General features: G+C 53.3%; 1 protein-coding gene across 1 annotated transcript; it reads left to right on the top strand.

Annotated features, from left to right (window-relative positions):
• Positions 1-992: 992 nt before the first annotated feature.
• Dhx16 (DEAH-box helicase 16) lies at positions 993-15,278 on the top strand. Its single transcript, XM_027388552.2, has 20 exons — positions 993-1,373; positions 2,623-2,867; positions 2,972-3,137; positions 3,588-3,644; positions 4,106-4,360; positions 4,473-4,676; positions 4,795-4,989; positions 6,101-6,211; positions 6,312-6,427; positions 8,030-8,240; positions 8,426-8,524; positions 8,608-8,760; positions 10,195-10,335; positions 10,498-10,660; positions 10,742-10,860; positions 10,962-11,029; positions 12,002-12,164; positions 12,243-12,404; positions 13,407-13,580; positions 15,062-15,278. The coding sequence occupies exons 1-20, from the start codon at positions 1,167-1,169 to the stop codon at positions 15,188-15,190; spliced, it is 3,138 nt and encodes a 1,045-aa protein (XP_027244353.1). The 5' UTR covers positions 993-1,166; the 3' UTR covers positions 15,191-15,278.
• The last annotated feature ends 3 nt before the right edge of the window (positions 15,279-15,281 follow it).

Consider the following 15,281-nt stretch of genomic DNA (forward strand, 5'->3'; position numbering starts at 1 on the left):
GGGAGGAGGGGGAGTGGAGGGAGGGGTGGAAAGGAGGGAGGGGGAACTGGGATCGGAATATAAAAAGTAAATTAATAATAAAAAAGAGAAAAAAATCTTTTATTTATTTATTTATTTTGGTTTTTAGAGACAGGGTTTCTTGTGTAGTTTTGGAGCCTATGCTGGCACTCGCTCTGGAGACCAGGCTGGCCTGGAACTCACAGAGATCCCCCTGCCTCTGCTGGGATTAAAGGGGTGCACCGCCAACGACCGGCGAGAAAAAAATCTTAAGATACCGGAACTCCCGCCCAACATACATATTTCTAGTAAGTAGCTTTAAATTACTTTTTAAAAATAGTTTTAATTGCCGGGAGGTGGTGGAGCACGCCTTTAATCCCAACAGAGACAGGTGGATCTCTGTGAGTTTGAGACCAGCCTGGTCTATAAGAGTGAGTTCCAGGACAGCCTCCAAAAGCCACAGAGAAACCCTGTCTCGAAAAACCGTGTGTGTGTGTGTGTGTGTGTGTGTGTGTGTGTGTGTGTGTGTGTGTGTGTGTGTGTGTGTGTGTGTGTGTGTGTGTGTGTGTGTGTGTGTGTGTGTGTGTGTGTGTGTGTGTGTGTGTGTGTGTGTGTGTGGTGTGTGTGTGTGTGTGTGTGTGTGTGTGTGTGTGTGTGTGTGTGTGTGTGTGTGTGTGTGTTTGGCGTTGGATTCCCCCTGGAGCTGGAGTTACGAATCGTTGGTTTTGAGCAATATGGGTGCTGGGGGAATCGAACTCGAGTTCTCTGAGCAATATCCCCAGCACCTTGTTCTATGCCTTGTTTCCTAAACCTTATTTCTCTTCCTTTTATCGCACTCTCTGGAAACGCTCTTTCTAGTACACAGGGCTGGTGCTGACCGAGCGCAACATCACCGGGTGGGGGCGGGCGAGCTTGCTGGGTGAGCATCGGGAAAGAGGCTGCGCGACTTGAACCCTCCCAGCCACCGTTAAGCTGCGGCCGGAAGAGCTCGACTCTTTCCGGGTTTGGCGGGTCTGGAAGCCAGTTGAGGGCTGCCCAGTCCGGCGCTCTGCGCTGGGAGACTCTACGGCCACCAGCGGTGCGGGGCCCGCGGCGCTGCAGATCGCTCCCGGCCCCGCCGCCGCCCTGGCTGGCTCGGCGGCTGCGCGCCCGGAGCGGGACGCGTCGCCATGGCGACGCCGGCGGGGCTGGAGCGGTGGGTGCAGGAGGAGCTGCACTCGGTGCTGGGGCTGAGCGAGCGGCACGTCGCGCAGTTCCTGATCGGCACCGCGCAGCGCTGCGCCTCGGCCGAGGAGTTCGTGCAGCGGCTGCGAGACACCGAAACTCTGGACCTTGGCGGGCCGGCGCGGGACTTCGCGCTCAGGCTCTGGAGCAAGGTGTGTGCCGTCCACCCGAGCTGATGTAGACCGCTCCACGCACGCACGCACGCACGCTCGTCTTTGGCCTGGTGATGGAGCGTAAGCTAGCAGTGTATCGGAGGATAGCCTGCAACTTTCAGTGTAGTGCACGGGCTGGCTTCGAACTTGCAGAGACACACAGAGAGAGAAAGACGGAGAGACAGAGAGCGCCTCCCATAGCAGAGAGACCTAGCACTCCCGCCCGGCTCTGCCAAACATCCACCTTTTGCCCTCTGTTACCCCAGGTACAGAGCTGTGGAGGAGACTTAGCAGAGAGGGCTGTGCAAGCATGCTTAAACCTAGGGTCCTGTTAGCCACGGTGAATACAGTGCAGCCCCCCCCCCCCCAGGGCTGAGGACGTATCTCAGTTGGTAGAGTGCTTGTCTAGCGTACAGTAAGTTTGGGGTTCAGTCCCAAGTACTGGGGGAAAGTCGCTGAGAACAGTGGAGCCGTGGGAATTAGCGATTTAGACATAGGATGGAGACCCGGAGAGAACCCTTGTTGCTCTTCGGGAGGACTGAAGTTCCCAGCATCCAGGTCTCTTGTGGCACACAGGTACCCATACACGTAAATAAATAAAAGATAAATGTGAAAAGGGAACTGGGTTGTAGAATGTAAACTACTTGAACTCTGGGCCTTTTTTTTTTTTTTTTAAATTCTGTTGTGGGGCTAGAGAGATGGCCCAGAGATTAAGGTCACTGGCTGCTCTTCCAGAGGTCTCTGATTCAATTCCAAGCACCCGCAAGGCGGCTCACAACTGTCTGTCACTCCAGTTCCAGGGGATCCAACACCCTCACATAGACACAATGCAGGCAAAACACATGCACATAAAAAATAAATCATTTAAAAAATATCCGTTTGGCCGGGCGGTGGTGACGCACGCCTTTAATCCCAGCACTCGGGAGGCAGAGGCAGGCCTGTGAGTTCGAGACCAGCCTGGTCTACAAGAGCTAGTGTTCCAGGACAGCCTCCAAAGCCACAGAGAAACCCTGTCTCAAAAAACCAAAAGAAAAAAAAAAATCCATTTGTGGGTGGATGTCCGAGGGCAACCTGTGGGTGCTGGGTCGCGCCCTCCACCATCGGGTAGTTTTCAATAATCATTTGCTAAACAGATGCATGGAAGGAAGTTCAGACGCTGAGGGCCCGATTGAGCAGAGAATGATGACGCCTGGTTTGAGCTCGAGGCTGAGGCAGGAGCTGCTCACAACCGCTTGTTTCCGACTCACAGGTACCACGGAAGGCTGTGGTAGAAAAGCCAGCTCGGGCAGCTGAGCGAGAGGCCCGAGCCCTGCTGGAGAAGAACCGATCTTATAAGTTGCTGGAAGACAGCGAGAGCGGGGAGGAAGCGGTGGGCAGCGATTCGAGCAGCCTCCAGAAGAAGCGGAAAAGACGGAAACACCTCAGGAAGAAACACCACGAGGAGGAGGAAGAGGACGAGGAAGAGGTTTCTGAGGCAGGGAAGAGGAAGACGGGGTAAGTCAGAACCGAGGAGAGAGGGAGCCGGGGCAGGTGGTTGGCCGTGGGGATGATACGCTTTCTCGATACCCCTCTTTGATGATGCGCTGGGCTGGGTTCAGGGACAGTAAGTCACCCACGGAGGAGAAGCCGGCCTCAGAGGATGAGTGGGAGCGGACAGAGCGCGAGCGTCTTCAGGACTTGGAGGAACGGGATGCGTTTGCAGAGCGGGTGCGGCAGAGGGACAAGGACCGGACCCGGAATGTCCTGGAGCGATCAGATAAGAAGGTGAAGAACAGGGCTGGAGAGATGGCTCAGAGGTTAAGAGCACTGACTGGTCCTCCAGAGGTCCTGAGTTCAATTCCCAGCAACCACAAGGTGGCTCAAACCACCTTGAGTGAGATCTGGTGCCCTCTGCTGGCCTGCAGGCAGAAGGCTGTATACATAACAAATAAAATCTTAAAAAAAAAAAAAAAAAGGTGAAGAACATTGCTAGGTACATCTGGATTTGGTTGCAGAGGTGTCGCTGGGAAGACAAGGGTTGTCGCTAGGGTTCCTGTGTGGGGAAACAGGGTCCTGTGAGCTTTCTGGTTAAGGGCCTCACTGCTTGGTGGAAATCACAGAGGCTCTTCACTGAGAAGGGGCAGTGAAGGACATTTGTCATTCTGAGGGGAATGGTCGTAGATGTGCATATCTTTTGGGCCTCATGACCCTATTTACCTGATTTCTTCTACCCAGGCTTATGAAGAGGCTCAGAAACGCCTCAAGATGGCTGAGGAAGACCGGAAAGCCATGGTGAGACCCCGGGTTCAAGAAGCAAGATCCAGGGCTGGAGAGAGATGGCTTAGAGATCAAGCTGGTCCTCCAGAGGGCCTGAGTTCAATTCCCACCAAAACAAGGTGGCTCACAACCACCTGTAATGAGATCTGGTGCCCTCTTTCTGGCCTGCAGGGACACATGCAGGCAGAACACTGCATACATAATAAATGTCGACAAAAGAAAGATTGATGGAGCGGTTGGCCATGGCGGGAAGGGCTGGGGAGAGAGTGTGGTGACTGTGGGGTGGTTGCTCAGTCCGTAGCGCAGGGGGGGGCTGACTGACAGGAACCACCAGGAAAAGTTACAAACCCTCCTGACTCCGGGGGGTCGAGTCACAGCTCGGCTTCTGCTGTCCCGTAGGCAGCCAGCATCTCTCGAGTGGGGAACTGTGTTGCTTCCCTGGTAGGGTGAGGTTGTGACTGTCCTTCCTGGCCCAGGTCCCCGAGCTTCGCAAGAAGTCTCGCCGCGAGTACCTGGCAAAGCGCGAGCGGGAGAAGCTGGAGGACCTGGAGGCAGAGCTGGCGGATGAGGAGGTCCTGTTTGGGGACGTGGAGCTGAGCCGGCACGAGCGCAGGGAGCTCAAGTACAAGCGTCGAGTGCGGGACCTGGCCCGGGAGTACCGGGCGGCCGGCGAGCAGGAGAAGCTGGAGGCCACCAACCGGTACCATATGCCCAAGGAGACTCGGGGACAGGTGAGGGGCGCCGCCTCCCCCTGCTCACGGGTGGGGCACAGCAGGCGGAGGGAGCGAGGGGACAGCTAGGACCACCCTTCGCCAGGCCCCGCAGCCTTGCCTCTCTCCGCAGCCAGCTCGAGCTGTGGACGTCGTGGAGGAGGAATCGGGCGCCCCAGGAGAGGAGCAGCGGCGCTGGGAGGAGGCCCGGCTAGGTGCTGCATCCCTCAAGTTCGGGGCCAGGGACGCCGCCGCCCAGGAGCCCAAGTACCAGCTGGTGCTGGAGGAGGACGAGACCATCGAGTTCGTCCGAGCCGCTCAGCTGCAGGGAGACGAGGTGTGTGCCAGCAAGAGTCTGGGACGTCTGTGGGGGGGGACGGGACGGGACGGACGGACACTCTGAAAAGGGCAGGGGCCCCATTCTCCATCCCCTTCCTCCTCCTCCTCCTCCTCAGGAGCCGTCGTCAGTTCCACCCCCATCAGCCCAGGCCCAGCAGAAGGAGTCCATCCAGGCTGTCCGCCGCAGCCTGCCCGTGTTCCCCTTCCGAGAGGAGCTCCTGGCCGCCATCGCCAGCCACCAAGTCCTCATCATCGAAGGCGAGACCGGCTCCGGGAAGACCACACAGATCCCGCAGTACCTCTTCGAGGAGGTCAGCCATCACACCGTGCCCGCTGCGGCCCGGACCTTGAGTCAGCCTTGGCAGACCCGTGTGTGTGGAGGGGTTGCAAGAGTCCTGTCCTGGCCTGTCTTGCCCTGTCCTGTCCTGTCCTGTCCTGTCCTGGTCTGGCCTGGCCTGGCCTGGCCTGGCCTGTCTTGCCCTGGTCTGGCCTGTCCTGTCCTGTCCTGTCTTGCCCTGGTCTGGCCTGGCCTGGCCTGGCCTGGCCTGTCCTGGTCTGGCCTGGCCTGGCCTGTCTTGCCCTGGTCTGGCCTGTCCTGTCCTGTCCTGTCTTGCCCTGTCCTGTCCTGTCCTGTCCTGTCCTGTCCTGTCCTATCCTGTCCTGTCCTGTCTTGCCCTGGTCTGGCCTGTCCTGTCCTGTCCTGTCCTGTCTTGCCCTGGTCTGGCCTGTCCTGTCGTGTCCTGTCTTGCCCTGGTCTGGCCTGGCCTGTCCTGTCCTGTCTTGCCCTGGTCTGGCCTGTCCTGTCCTGTCCTGTCTTGCCCTGTCCTGTCCTGTCCTGTCCTGTCCTGTCCTGTCTTGCCCTGGTCTGGCCTGGCCTGGCCTGTCCTGTCCTGTCCTGTCCTGTCCTGTCTTGCCCTGGTCTGGCCTGGCCTGGCCTGGCCTGTCCTGTCCGTCGCGCAAGTCCCGAGGCTTTTCAGACACAGTCAGATCAGGTTCCCTGCCGTTCTGTTCTCGATGCTGTCACACCGTGCCGGGTGTGAGTGAGGACGTACGGGTCTGCCCTGCAAGCAGCGAGAGATGAAGAGCATGAATCTGAACCTGACATGCTTCAGCCCCGTGTGACCTCTACCCTGCCTTCCCCTTTCAGGGGCGAGAGAACCAAGAATGAAAACGCTTGTTTTCCTTACTCTCTGACCTCCCGTCTCCCCTGGCTTCTGGCTGTTGCCCCAGCCAGTCTGTCCCTGGTCAGTTCAAGTCTGGCAGAGCCCTGACTGTAAGCGCAGGTCTGCAGGGCTGGCCCGGCGTCCCCTGGGGGCCCTCGTTTCTAATCTCAGTCTGTTCTTTTCCGTTCTCTTTTCCTGCCCTGCCTGGCTCGCCCCAGGATGCCTGGCAGAGGAACACCTCTCTCTCCTCTCTTTCTAGGGCTACACAAAGAAGGGTATGAAGATTGCTTGTACCCAGCCCCGAAGAGTGGCGGCCATGAGCGTGGCTGCCAGAGTGGCCCGGGAGATGGGTGTGAAGCTTGGGAATGAGGTAAGTTCTTTGGGGATTCAGGAGAGGGAAGCCTCTTTCACGGTCCCACATCTCAGGTCTGGGCGCTGGTCAATCTTACCTCCTACCTGTCTCTGGCCAGGTTGGCTACAGCATCCGCTTTGAGGACTGCACATCAGAGCGAACCGTTCTCCGCTACATGACGGATGGGATGCTGCTACGGGAGTTCCTCTCTGAACCCGACCTTGCAAGCTACAGGTACACGCGGGGGTGGGGTGGGGGTGGGGGGGGTGGATGCCACCACCTCACTCCTGCTGCCTATGCCCCTCAGAGACTCTTGTTTCCTTCAATCTCGTTCTTCCCACGGCCGACATACTCAACCCACCAGATCTCTTTAGTGTTTTGAGACACGGTTTCATTCTACAGCCCAGGCAGGCCTGGGACTCACTATGTAACATGAGCTGGCCTCAGTCTTGTGGGTCTCAGCAACAGCCACCTGGCCAAGCGGTGTTTCCTTTAAGGCGTGCTCGAACTTCCGCTTCTTCTGGTGAGAATAGCTGTTCTGACTGACCCAGAGATACTGACAACGTGTTCCTGTCCTGGCTGCCGGACTTCCCTGCCCTGTTGGCTTTTTTACATTTGAAAAAAAAAAAAGTGTGTGTGTGTGTATGTGTGTATGTGTGTATGTATGTGTGTGTATGTGTGTGTATGTGTGTATGTATGTGTGTGTATGTGTGTGTGTGTATGTGTGTGTGTGTGTATGTGTATGTGTGTGTATGTGTGTATGTATGTGTGTGTATGTGTGTGTGTGTATGCCTGTGTGTGTGTGTATGCCTGTGTGTGTATATATGTATGTGTGTATGTATGTGTATATGTATGTGTGTATATGTGAGTGTGTGTGTGTGCGTATTTATGTATGTATATGTGTGTATCGATGTGTGTGTATATATGTATGTGTGTATGTATGCATGTATGTGTATATATGTATGCATGTGTGTATATGTGTGTATGTATGTGAGTGTGTGTGTGTGTGTGTATTTATGAATGTATATGTGTGTATGTATGTGTGTGTATATATGTATGTGTGTATGTATGTGTATATGTATGCATGTGAGTATGTGTATATATGTGTGTATATGTGAGTGTGTGTGTATATGTATGTGTGTGTGTATTTATGAATGTATATGTGTATGGATGTGTGTGTATATATGTATGTGTGTATGTATGCATGTATGTGTATATATGTATGCATGCGTGTATATGTGTGTATGTATGTGAGTCTGTGTGTGTGTGTGTGTGTGTGTGTGTGTATGGATGTGAGTGTGTGTGTGTGTGTGTGTGTGTGTGTGTATTTATGTATGTATATGTGTGTATCGGTGTATGTATGCATGTATGTGTATATATGTATGCATGTGTGTATATGTGTGTATGTATGTGAGTGTGTGTGTGTGTGTATTTATGTATGTATATGTGTGTATCGATGTGTGTGTATATATGTATGTGTATATGTATGCATGTGAGTATGTGTATATATGTGTGTATGTGTGTGTGTGTGTGTGTGTGTGTGTGTGTGTGTGTGTGTGTGCCATGTAGGGGCTCAGGAGGCAGCTTGCAGGAATCAGTTCTATCCTTTCACCATGTAGGTTCCAGGGGTCAGACTCAGGTCCTCAGGCTTGGTGGCCAGCGCCTTTACTGTTGAACATTTTACCAACGCCATCTTGACTGCTTTTCTTGGCCGCAATGCTTGACTTCCCCTTACCCAGTCCCTCCACCCGCCCTCCCTTTCATCCAGCTACCTGCTAGCCAATCCCGCACTGTCCTGTCCCTTCCCCCTCACCCCTGTCCCATTGCCTCCCACAGCGTGGTGATGGTGGATGAAGCTCATGAACGGACCCTGCACACAGACATTCTCTTCGGGTTAATTAAGGATGTTGCTCGATTCCGACCCGAGCTCAAGGTCCTGGTAGCTTCAGCCACGCTGGACACTGCCCGGTTTTCCACCTTCTTCGATGACGCCCCCGTCTTCCGAATCCCTGGACGCAGGTTTCCAGTTGACATCTTCTATACCAAGGTGCCCCTTGGGAGGATGGGCTTCATTGTGAGGCAGAGGCGTAGGGCCGGTTTAGGAGGCTGTCCAAGGGAAGGATCTCATGGGACACCCAGGTTGGGGGGGGTGGGTGGGTAAAAGATACACTGAGCATGGAGAAGAGCTTGAGCTGGTGGCCCTCTGTGACCCCGAATCCTCCTCCTCCACAGGCCCCAGAGGCCGACTACCTGGAAGCCTGTGTGGTGTCTGTGCTGCAGATCCACGTGACTCAGCCCCCTGGGGATATACTGGTGTTCCTGACCGGACAGGTGTGAACTGTGGCGGGAAGTGGGGAAGGATGGCCTGGTGTGTGGATTCTGTGACTCCTACCCCCTGCTCTGCCTACATTCAGGAGGAGATTGAGGCCGCCTGTGAGATGCTCCAGGACCGTTGCCGCCGTCTGGGTTCCAAAATCCGGGAGCTCCTGGTGCTGCCCATTTATGCCAACCTGCCCTCAGACATGCAGGCCCGAATCTTCCAGCCCACACCCCCTGGGGCCCGCAAGGTCAGTGGGAGAGGCAAGCCTTTACTCTTCCCCCTGTGGCACACACAGTGAGTGTTGAAGCAAGCACGTGCTGTCCCTGCGAGCTGTTTGCCAAGCTATTGGACATAGCCAGGGAGCAGCCAGGCTCTCACCTTCCGCTGAGAGAGATGAAATCAGTATTAGCTGAGAGTTAGCAAGCTTCAAGTTCCGGAGGCCAAGGAAAGCTTTGTTTGCCAGGACATAGGATTTGAGTGAACCTTTGGGGAAACGTCTGGGGAGTCCCAGAGGGAAGTCAATGCATGTTTGAAGTCTGAGAGGAGTGGGTTTGGGGATTTCAAGTGGTGCAGCAGAAGCCAAAGCTGAACAGACATGGGCATCTATTTATCTCTATGTATCTATTTCTACCTATCTATCATCCATATCATCTATTTATTTCTATGTATCTTGGTTTTTCAAGACAGGGTTTCTCTGTGTAGTCCTGACTGCCTGGAACTCACTCTGTAGACCAGGCTGACTTTGAACTTATATCCACCTTCGAGTGCTGAGATTAAAGGCATGCGCCACCCCTGTCCAGATGCACTCAGATTTTAAGAACCAAACAATTTTAAGTAGAGTCATGACCTTCACTGAGCAATTATTTATTGAAGGCTTGGAGATGTGGCTCTGTGGTAAAACATTTGCCTAGCATGTGTGAGGTCCCAGCGTGGAGGCCCAGCCCACGCTGTCTGGGGCGGGGGCCTGAGGTGAGGGGTACACTGATGGGTAAAGTAAGACTTCCAGTATGACGGGAGGAGACAGTGGGCGTGTAAACCGTGTCAGCTTGTGTCGGGTGCAGTGAAGAGATTCAGGATAGCCTGGGAACATGGAAGCAGACTGGAGCTGAGGACGAGGAAGGGCAGGAGGCTGCTCTCTAAAGGCCAGGGTAGAGTAGAGGAAAGAGGAGGGGGACCCAGCCCGCTGTCTGGGAGGACTGCCCTGCTGAGGGGAGGGCCGGTGCAGAGCACCGGATAGCAGGGTGTGCATGCAGGAGTCATGGGGTTTGAGCACGTGGATGATCGGTGTGATCAGAGAGGCAGCCGCAGGTGAAGTAGTCCAGGCTGTAAGGGGTGTAGGTTGATTCTGTGGTTGGATCTGGGTGGGAATTGACAGGTTTAAGTACTTTAAAAGGGCCGTCCTGAATGCTGGGTGATAGAAGCAGGTTTAGAGGCAGGGGGTTTGTGGAGACAGGTACGGATGGTGGTGGGGAGGGGAGGGCAGGGTCCTAGATATCCCCATCTTCCATCTCTGAAGGGAAACCCCACATCCGGTCTCATTTCTTTGTTACGCCCCATCACCCTGCCGCAGGTCTCACCTCGTCTCCTGACCTCCCTTTGCCCTGTTCCTCACTGCACTGAACTTTCTTGGGCTGCCCGGGTGGGCTGGGTCCCTGGGTGACGACGCTGTCTTCTCACTTAGGTGGTTGTGGCAACAAACATCGCAGAAACGTCGCTCACCATCGAAGGCATCATTTACGTGCTGGACCCAGGGTTCTGCAAGCAGAAGAGCTACAATCCCCGCACGGGCATGGAGTCTCTCACCGTCACACCCTGCAGCAAGGTCAGCCCACATCTCCGTGAGGTCGAGGGAGACAGATTGGTTCCTCCAGAGAATGTTTGATCCATAAGTAGCATTTGAGGACCAGGGATCAGTGGTCTACATACTCCAGGCTCTTGAGTCAACACCGCCCTAGCCATGTGTCTGCCTCTCCTTCCTTTTCAGGCCTCTGCCAATCAGCGGGCTGGCCGTGCAGGCCGGGTCGCCGCGGGGAAGTGCTTCCGCCTGTACACAGCCTGGGCCTATCAGCACGAGCTCGAGGAGACCACGGTTCCCGAGATCCAGAGGACAAGCCTGGGCAATGTGGTGCTGCTGCTGAAGAGCCTAGGTGACAGGGCAGCCCGCGTCCTCCTGACGGGCTCTGGTGCTTGCCTAGGGCCCTCTCTCAATCCTTCGCTCCTTTCCCCAGGGATCCACGACCTGATGCACTTTGACTTCCTGGACCCTCCACCCTACGAGACCCTGCTGTTGGCTTTGGAACAGCTTTATGCACTGGGAGCCCTCAACCACCTGGGGGAACTTACCACGGTGAGAGGACAGCATGGCCTGGGACAGGATGAAGGGCTCCTGTAATGGTGGAAGGAACCTGAGGGAAGACGGGCCTCACCTTTCCCTTTCTTTCTTTCAAGTCTGGTCGAAAGATGGCGGAGCTGCCTGTGGATCCCATGCTGTCTAAGATGATCTTGGCCTCTGAGAAGTAAGTCTGTCTGTCTGTCCACCCGCCCGCCCGGCTTCTGGCGCCAAGTGGCCATGCCTCCTCAGTCCCAAGTGTCCCCTCCGTCTTCTTTTTCCATCGTGGTCTTTATTTAAGAAGGCTCATCACCCCTTTAGAGGCCCCAGACGGTCTGTGAGTCACGGTCCTGCCCTCGATTGTGATAGTCTGTGGGCACAAGTGGTTAGTACAGCTACCACCCAGGGCCAGTAATTGTAGCAGAGGCAGAAGCAGGTGGATTCTCTGAGTTCAAGGCCAGCCGGTATACCTAGAGTCCCAGGCCAGTGAGAGCTGCATAATGAGACCCTGCCTCATAGCACAAACAGATTAATAAAATAAAATCTGGGACCCTGAGTCAACGTTCCTGTGTGATGGGTGTGTGTGGGCTGCTGGAACTTGATTAACCCCAAGGCTTCAGGACAGGGTGTTTAGATAGGTCTGTATGGGACCATCCATAAAAAATGTCAGTGGTTAAATGTATCAGCTGCTCTTGCAGAGGACCTGAGTTCAATTCCCAAGACCCATGTGTTGGCTCATAACCATCTTTAACTTCAGTTCTTCTGACTTCCACGGGCATATGACACACACACATACATGCAGGCAAAACATTTTATACATATAAAAGAAATCTTTAACAACAACAACAAAAAAACATGTTCCTTTGCTGTGTCTGAGATCAGAAATCTCAGCAGGCAGTGGCGGGGCATATCTTTTAATCCTGGTGCTTGGGAGGCAGAGACAGGTGGGATCTCTGTGAATGCAAGACCAGCCTGGTCTACAGATCAAGTGCTAGGGCAGTTACATAGAGAAATGCTGTCTTGAAAAAAAAAAAAAAGACAATAAATTAATAAATAAGCAAATAAATAAAGAAGAAGAGGAAGAGAGAGGTCAGAGAGTCTGTCCTCGTTTGTTCTTTGGTGTCTTGCTTTGACCTCATCTCTTGCTGCCCTACACCAGGTACAGCTGTTCAGAAGAGATCCTGACAGTGGCTGCTATGCTGTCTGTCAACAACTCCATCTTCTACCGGCCCAAGGACAAGGTGGTCCATGCCGACAACGCCCGTGTCAACTTCTTCCTCCCTGGTGGGGACCACCTGGTTCTGCTCAATGTGTACACACAGGTCACTGGGCAAGTGGGAATTTGGGAAGTGTGGGATACGTCTGTCCTGATAGGTACTAAACACCCGTCATCTTCACAGTGGGCGGAGAGTGGCTACTCTTCTCAGTGGTGCTATGAGAACTTTGTACAGTTCAGATCCATGCGCCGAGCCCGGGATGTGCGGGAACAGCTGGAGGGGCTCCTGGAGCGCGTGGAAGTTGGCTTGACGTCCTGCCAAGGAGACTACATTCGTGTGCGCAAGGTCAGGGTTTTTGTTGTTAATGTTTTGTCTTTTTCTTTTCATTTTTTACAGGATAGGGTTTCTCTGTGTAGCCCTGGGTATACTAGAACCCACTCTATAGACCTCGAACTCAAGAGATCCGCCTGCCCCTTCCTCCCAAGTGCCAGAATTAAAGGTGTGCGCCACCACTGGCATCTTGTTGCTTTCTTTCATGTATGTTTATGAGTGTGTGTGTAAGTCAGCGGACAACGCAGGAGTCACTATGTTATAAAACTTTTTCTGGGCAGATGCTACACATGTCTCTTACCACAGACAGGGAGCCCACAACAGTTTAACTTGGCCAACCAGTGAGTTTTATTTGGGTTACTCGTAGGAATATGAGCGAGGGATTACGGTGTTACTTACAGGAGCTGAAATGACTCAGACAGCTGCGTCACCAAAGCCCAACCCACTATGGGTGACAGCTCACAAAAGCTGGGAAACTAGAGCTCACTTCACAGCCAGCAGGCAGCTCAGCAGGTTGGAAAACACCCTTTACAAGCGGCTCTGTTGGTCTAACCCTTTTGGTAGCTCTGTTGGTTTGTTTCTTCCAAGCAGCTGGTCAGGCCTCCAGAGTCTTCTTTGCACCTTAGTGTGTCTGAGGGACACGGCGTTTATTGATTACTCTGGTGGAAAGGGGCCTAGTGAATCTGGTCAGGTTTTGGGACCTCCTAGAGCTGCTTTGTGTTGTTTGAAGAGCTTCACTGCAGGGCAGTATGTTTCCATCTCAGAGGAAACTGTTACCCAGCACACTTCTCTCCTCAGACACATATCCACTTCTGAGGGGCACACCACACTTTCCCTGCCTGAGCTCTCCTCCCTGGTGCTTACCGGAGCCCATTCCTCCCTGGACAGCACATGTCAGTCAGTGGGTTCTTCTGGGATTCCTCACCTTTCTGGTTCTCCAGAAACCTGAGCTCAGAGGTGGGAAGTGGAAGACCCCCCCAAATGGCGCCTAACCTTATTTTCTTGCCTGCATCTTAGGCCATCACTTCGGGTTATTTTTACCACACCGCGAGGCTGACTCGGAGTGGCTACCGCACAGTGAAGCAGCAGCAGACAGTGTTTATTCATCCCAACTCCTCTCTCTTTGAACAACAGCCACGCTGGTTGCTTTACCATGAGCTTGTCTTGACCACAAAGGAGTTCATGAGACAGGTAAGGGATTGTTGCTTGCTTAGATGGGTGGAGACTGGGGAGACAGTATGCTGGCATCTTAAACTCAATTTGTATTTCTGGGACTGTCACCGAAACAAAAAGGTCTATTAGTTTAACATAGGGTCACATGTCATCAGACTTAATGTATGCTTGGGATGTAGCTCGTGGTACACATAAATTAAAAAAAAAATAATAAATCAGGGCTGGAGAGATGGCTCAGAGGTTAAGAGCACTGACTGCTCTTCCAGAGGTCCTGAGTTCAATTCCCGGCAACCACATGGTGGCTCACAACCATCTATAATGAGATCTGGTGCCCTCTTCTGGTGTGCAGGCATACATGGGGGCAGAATGTTATATACATGATAAATAAATCTTAAAAAAAAAATTCCTTTCCTGCAACTGTTAGTGCCTTCCGAGATCTGAGAATTGTAACTCATTCAATAGATAATTGAAGCTGTGCCTGATGGCACAGGTCTGTAGTCCCTGGTGCTCAAGGTGAGGCAGGACGACAACACGTTGAAGATCTGCCTAGGTAACAGTGGGGCTGGAGAGTTGGCTCAGTGGTCTAGAGCACTCACTGTTCTTGCAGGGGACCTGGGTTCAGTTCCCAGCACCCACACAGCAAGCAGCTCACAATACACTCCAGATTGGGGGAATCATTGATCACATCACCCTCTTCTAGCCTCTGCAGGCACTGTACTTGAGTGTGCGTGCTCGAGTGTACACACACACACACACACACACAGTAATAAACAGAGCTGGAAAGATGGCTCACTGACTGCTCTTCCAGAAGACCTAAGTGCAATTTCCTGGTACCCTCCTGTTGGCTAACAGCTGCCTCTTAACTCCAGGGGATCTGACACCCTCTTCTGGCCTTCTTTTTTTTTTTTTTTTTTTTTTTTTTTGGTTTTTCGAGACAGGGTTTCTCTGTGGCATTGGAGGCTGTCCTGGAACTAGCTCTTGTAGACCAGGCTGGTCTCCAACTCACAGAGATCCATCTGCCTCTGCCTCCCGAGTGCTGGAATTAAAGGCGTGGGCCACCAACGCCCGGCTTCTTCTGGCCTTCTTGGGCATCAGGTATGCATGTAATATACAAACATATGTGTAGGCAAAGCACCCATACACATAAAACGTTTTATAAATGTGGAAAAAGTAGAGGTCGTGCTGAGACCTCGGTGAGTCTTCTGTAGCGAGCGAGAGCCTCGCTTGGTTCATATCCAGCATCAATAAAGTGTGTGCCACGTGCTGGGGCCACAGAGGCAAACGAAGCAGATGAAGTCTGCCCTGAGGAACAGAACAGGCTCTTCTCGGGGCTCACCTACCTGATGTCTTGAGCAGGTCAGGGTGTGTCTGCCCGGCCAGCATGAAACATAGCCAGGTGCCTTCTTGCCCTCAAAGGGGAAGGGAAGCCTTTCCTAACCACACAGTGAAAACCCTGGCTTGGAAGTGAAGGAGCCCTACTGACCTCTGTCCTCTTACAGGTCCTGGAGATTGAGAGCAGCTGGCTCTTGGAAGTGGCCCCCCACTACTATAAGGCCAAGGAACTAGAAGATCCCCATGCTAAGAAAATGCCCAAAAAAGTAGGCAAGACACGAGAAGAGCTGGGCTAGTGGATGACAAACGGACTGGACCACACAGCTTCCTTTTCCTTCCATACTTTATTTAATATTTAGTAAATAAAATTATTTTTGGAATTAAGTG

Source organism: Cricetulus griseus (assembly GCF_003668045.3).
Source record: "Cricetulus griseus strain 17A/GY chromosome 1 unlocalized genomic scaffold, alternate assembly CriGri-PICRH-1.0 chr1_0, whole genome shotgun sequence".
Classification (NCBI taxonomy): domain Eukaryota; kingdom Metazoa; phylum Chordata; class Mammalia; order Rodentia; family Cricetidae; genus Cricetulus; species Cricetulus griseus.

What these genes read in the sequence shown, in the direction of transcription:
- Dhx16 (XM_027388552.2), top strand. Translation starts at nt 1,167, where the DNA reads ATGGCGACGCCGGCGGGGCTGGAGCGGTGGGTGCAGGAGGAGCTGCAC. An exon ending in TTGACATCTTCTATACCAAG is followed by an intron (nt 8,241 to 8,425) that starts GTGCCCCTTGGG and finishes CCTCCTCCACAG; the next exon opens with GCCCCAGAGGCCGACTACCT. An exon ending in CACCCCCTGGGGCCCGCAAG is followed by an intron (nt 8,761 to 10,194) that starts GTCAGTGGGAGA and finishes CTTCTCACTTAG; the next exon opens with GTGGTTGTGGCAACAAACAT.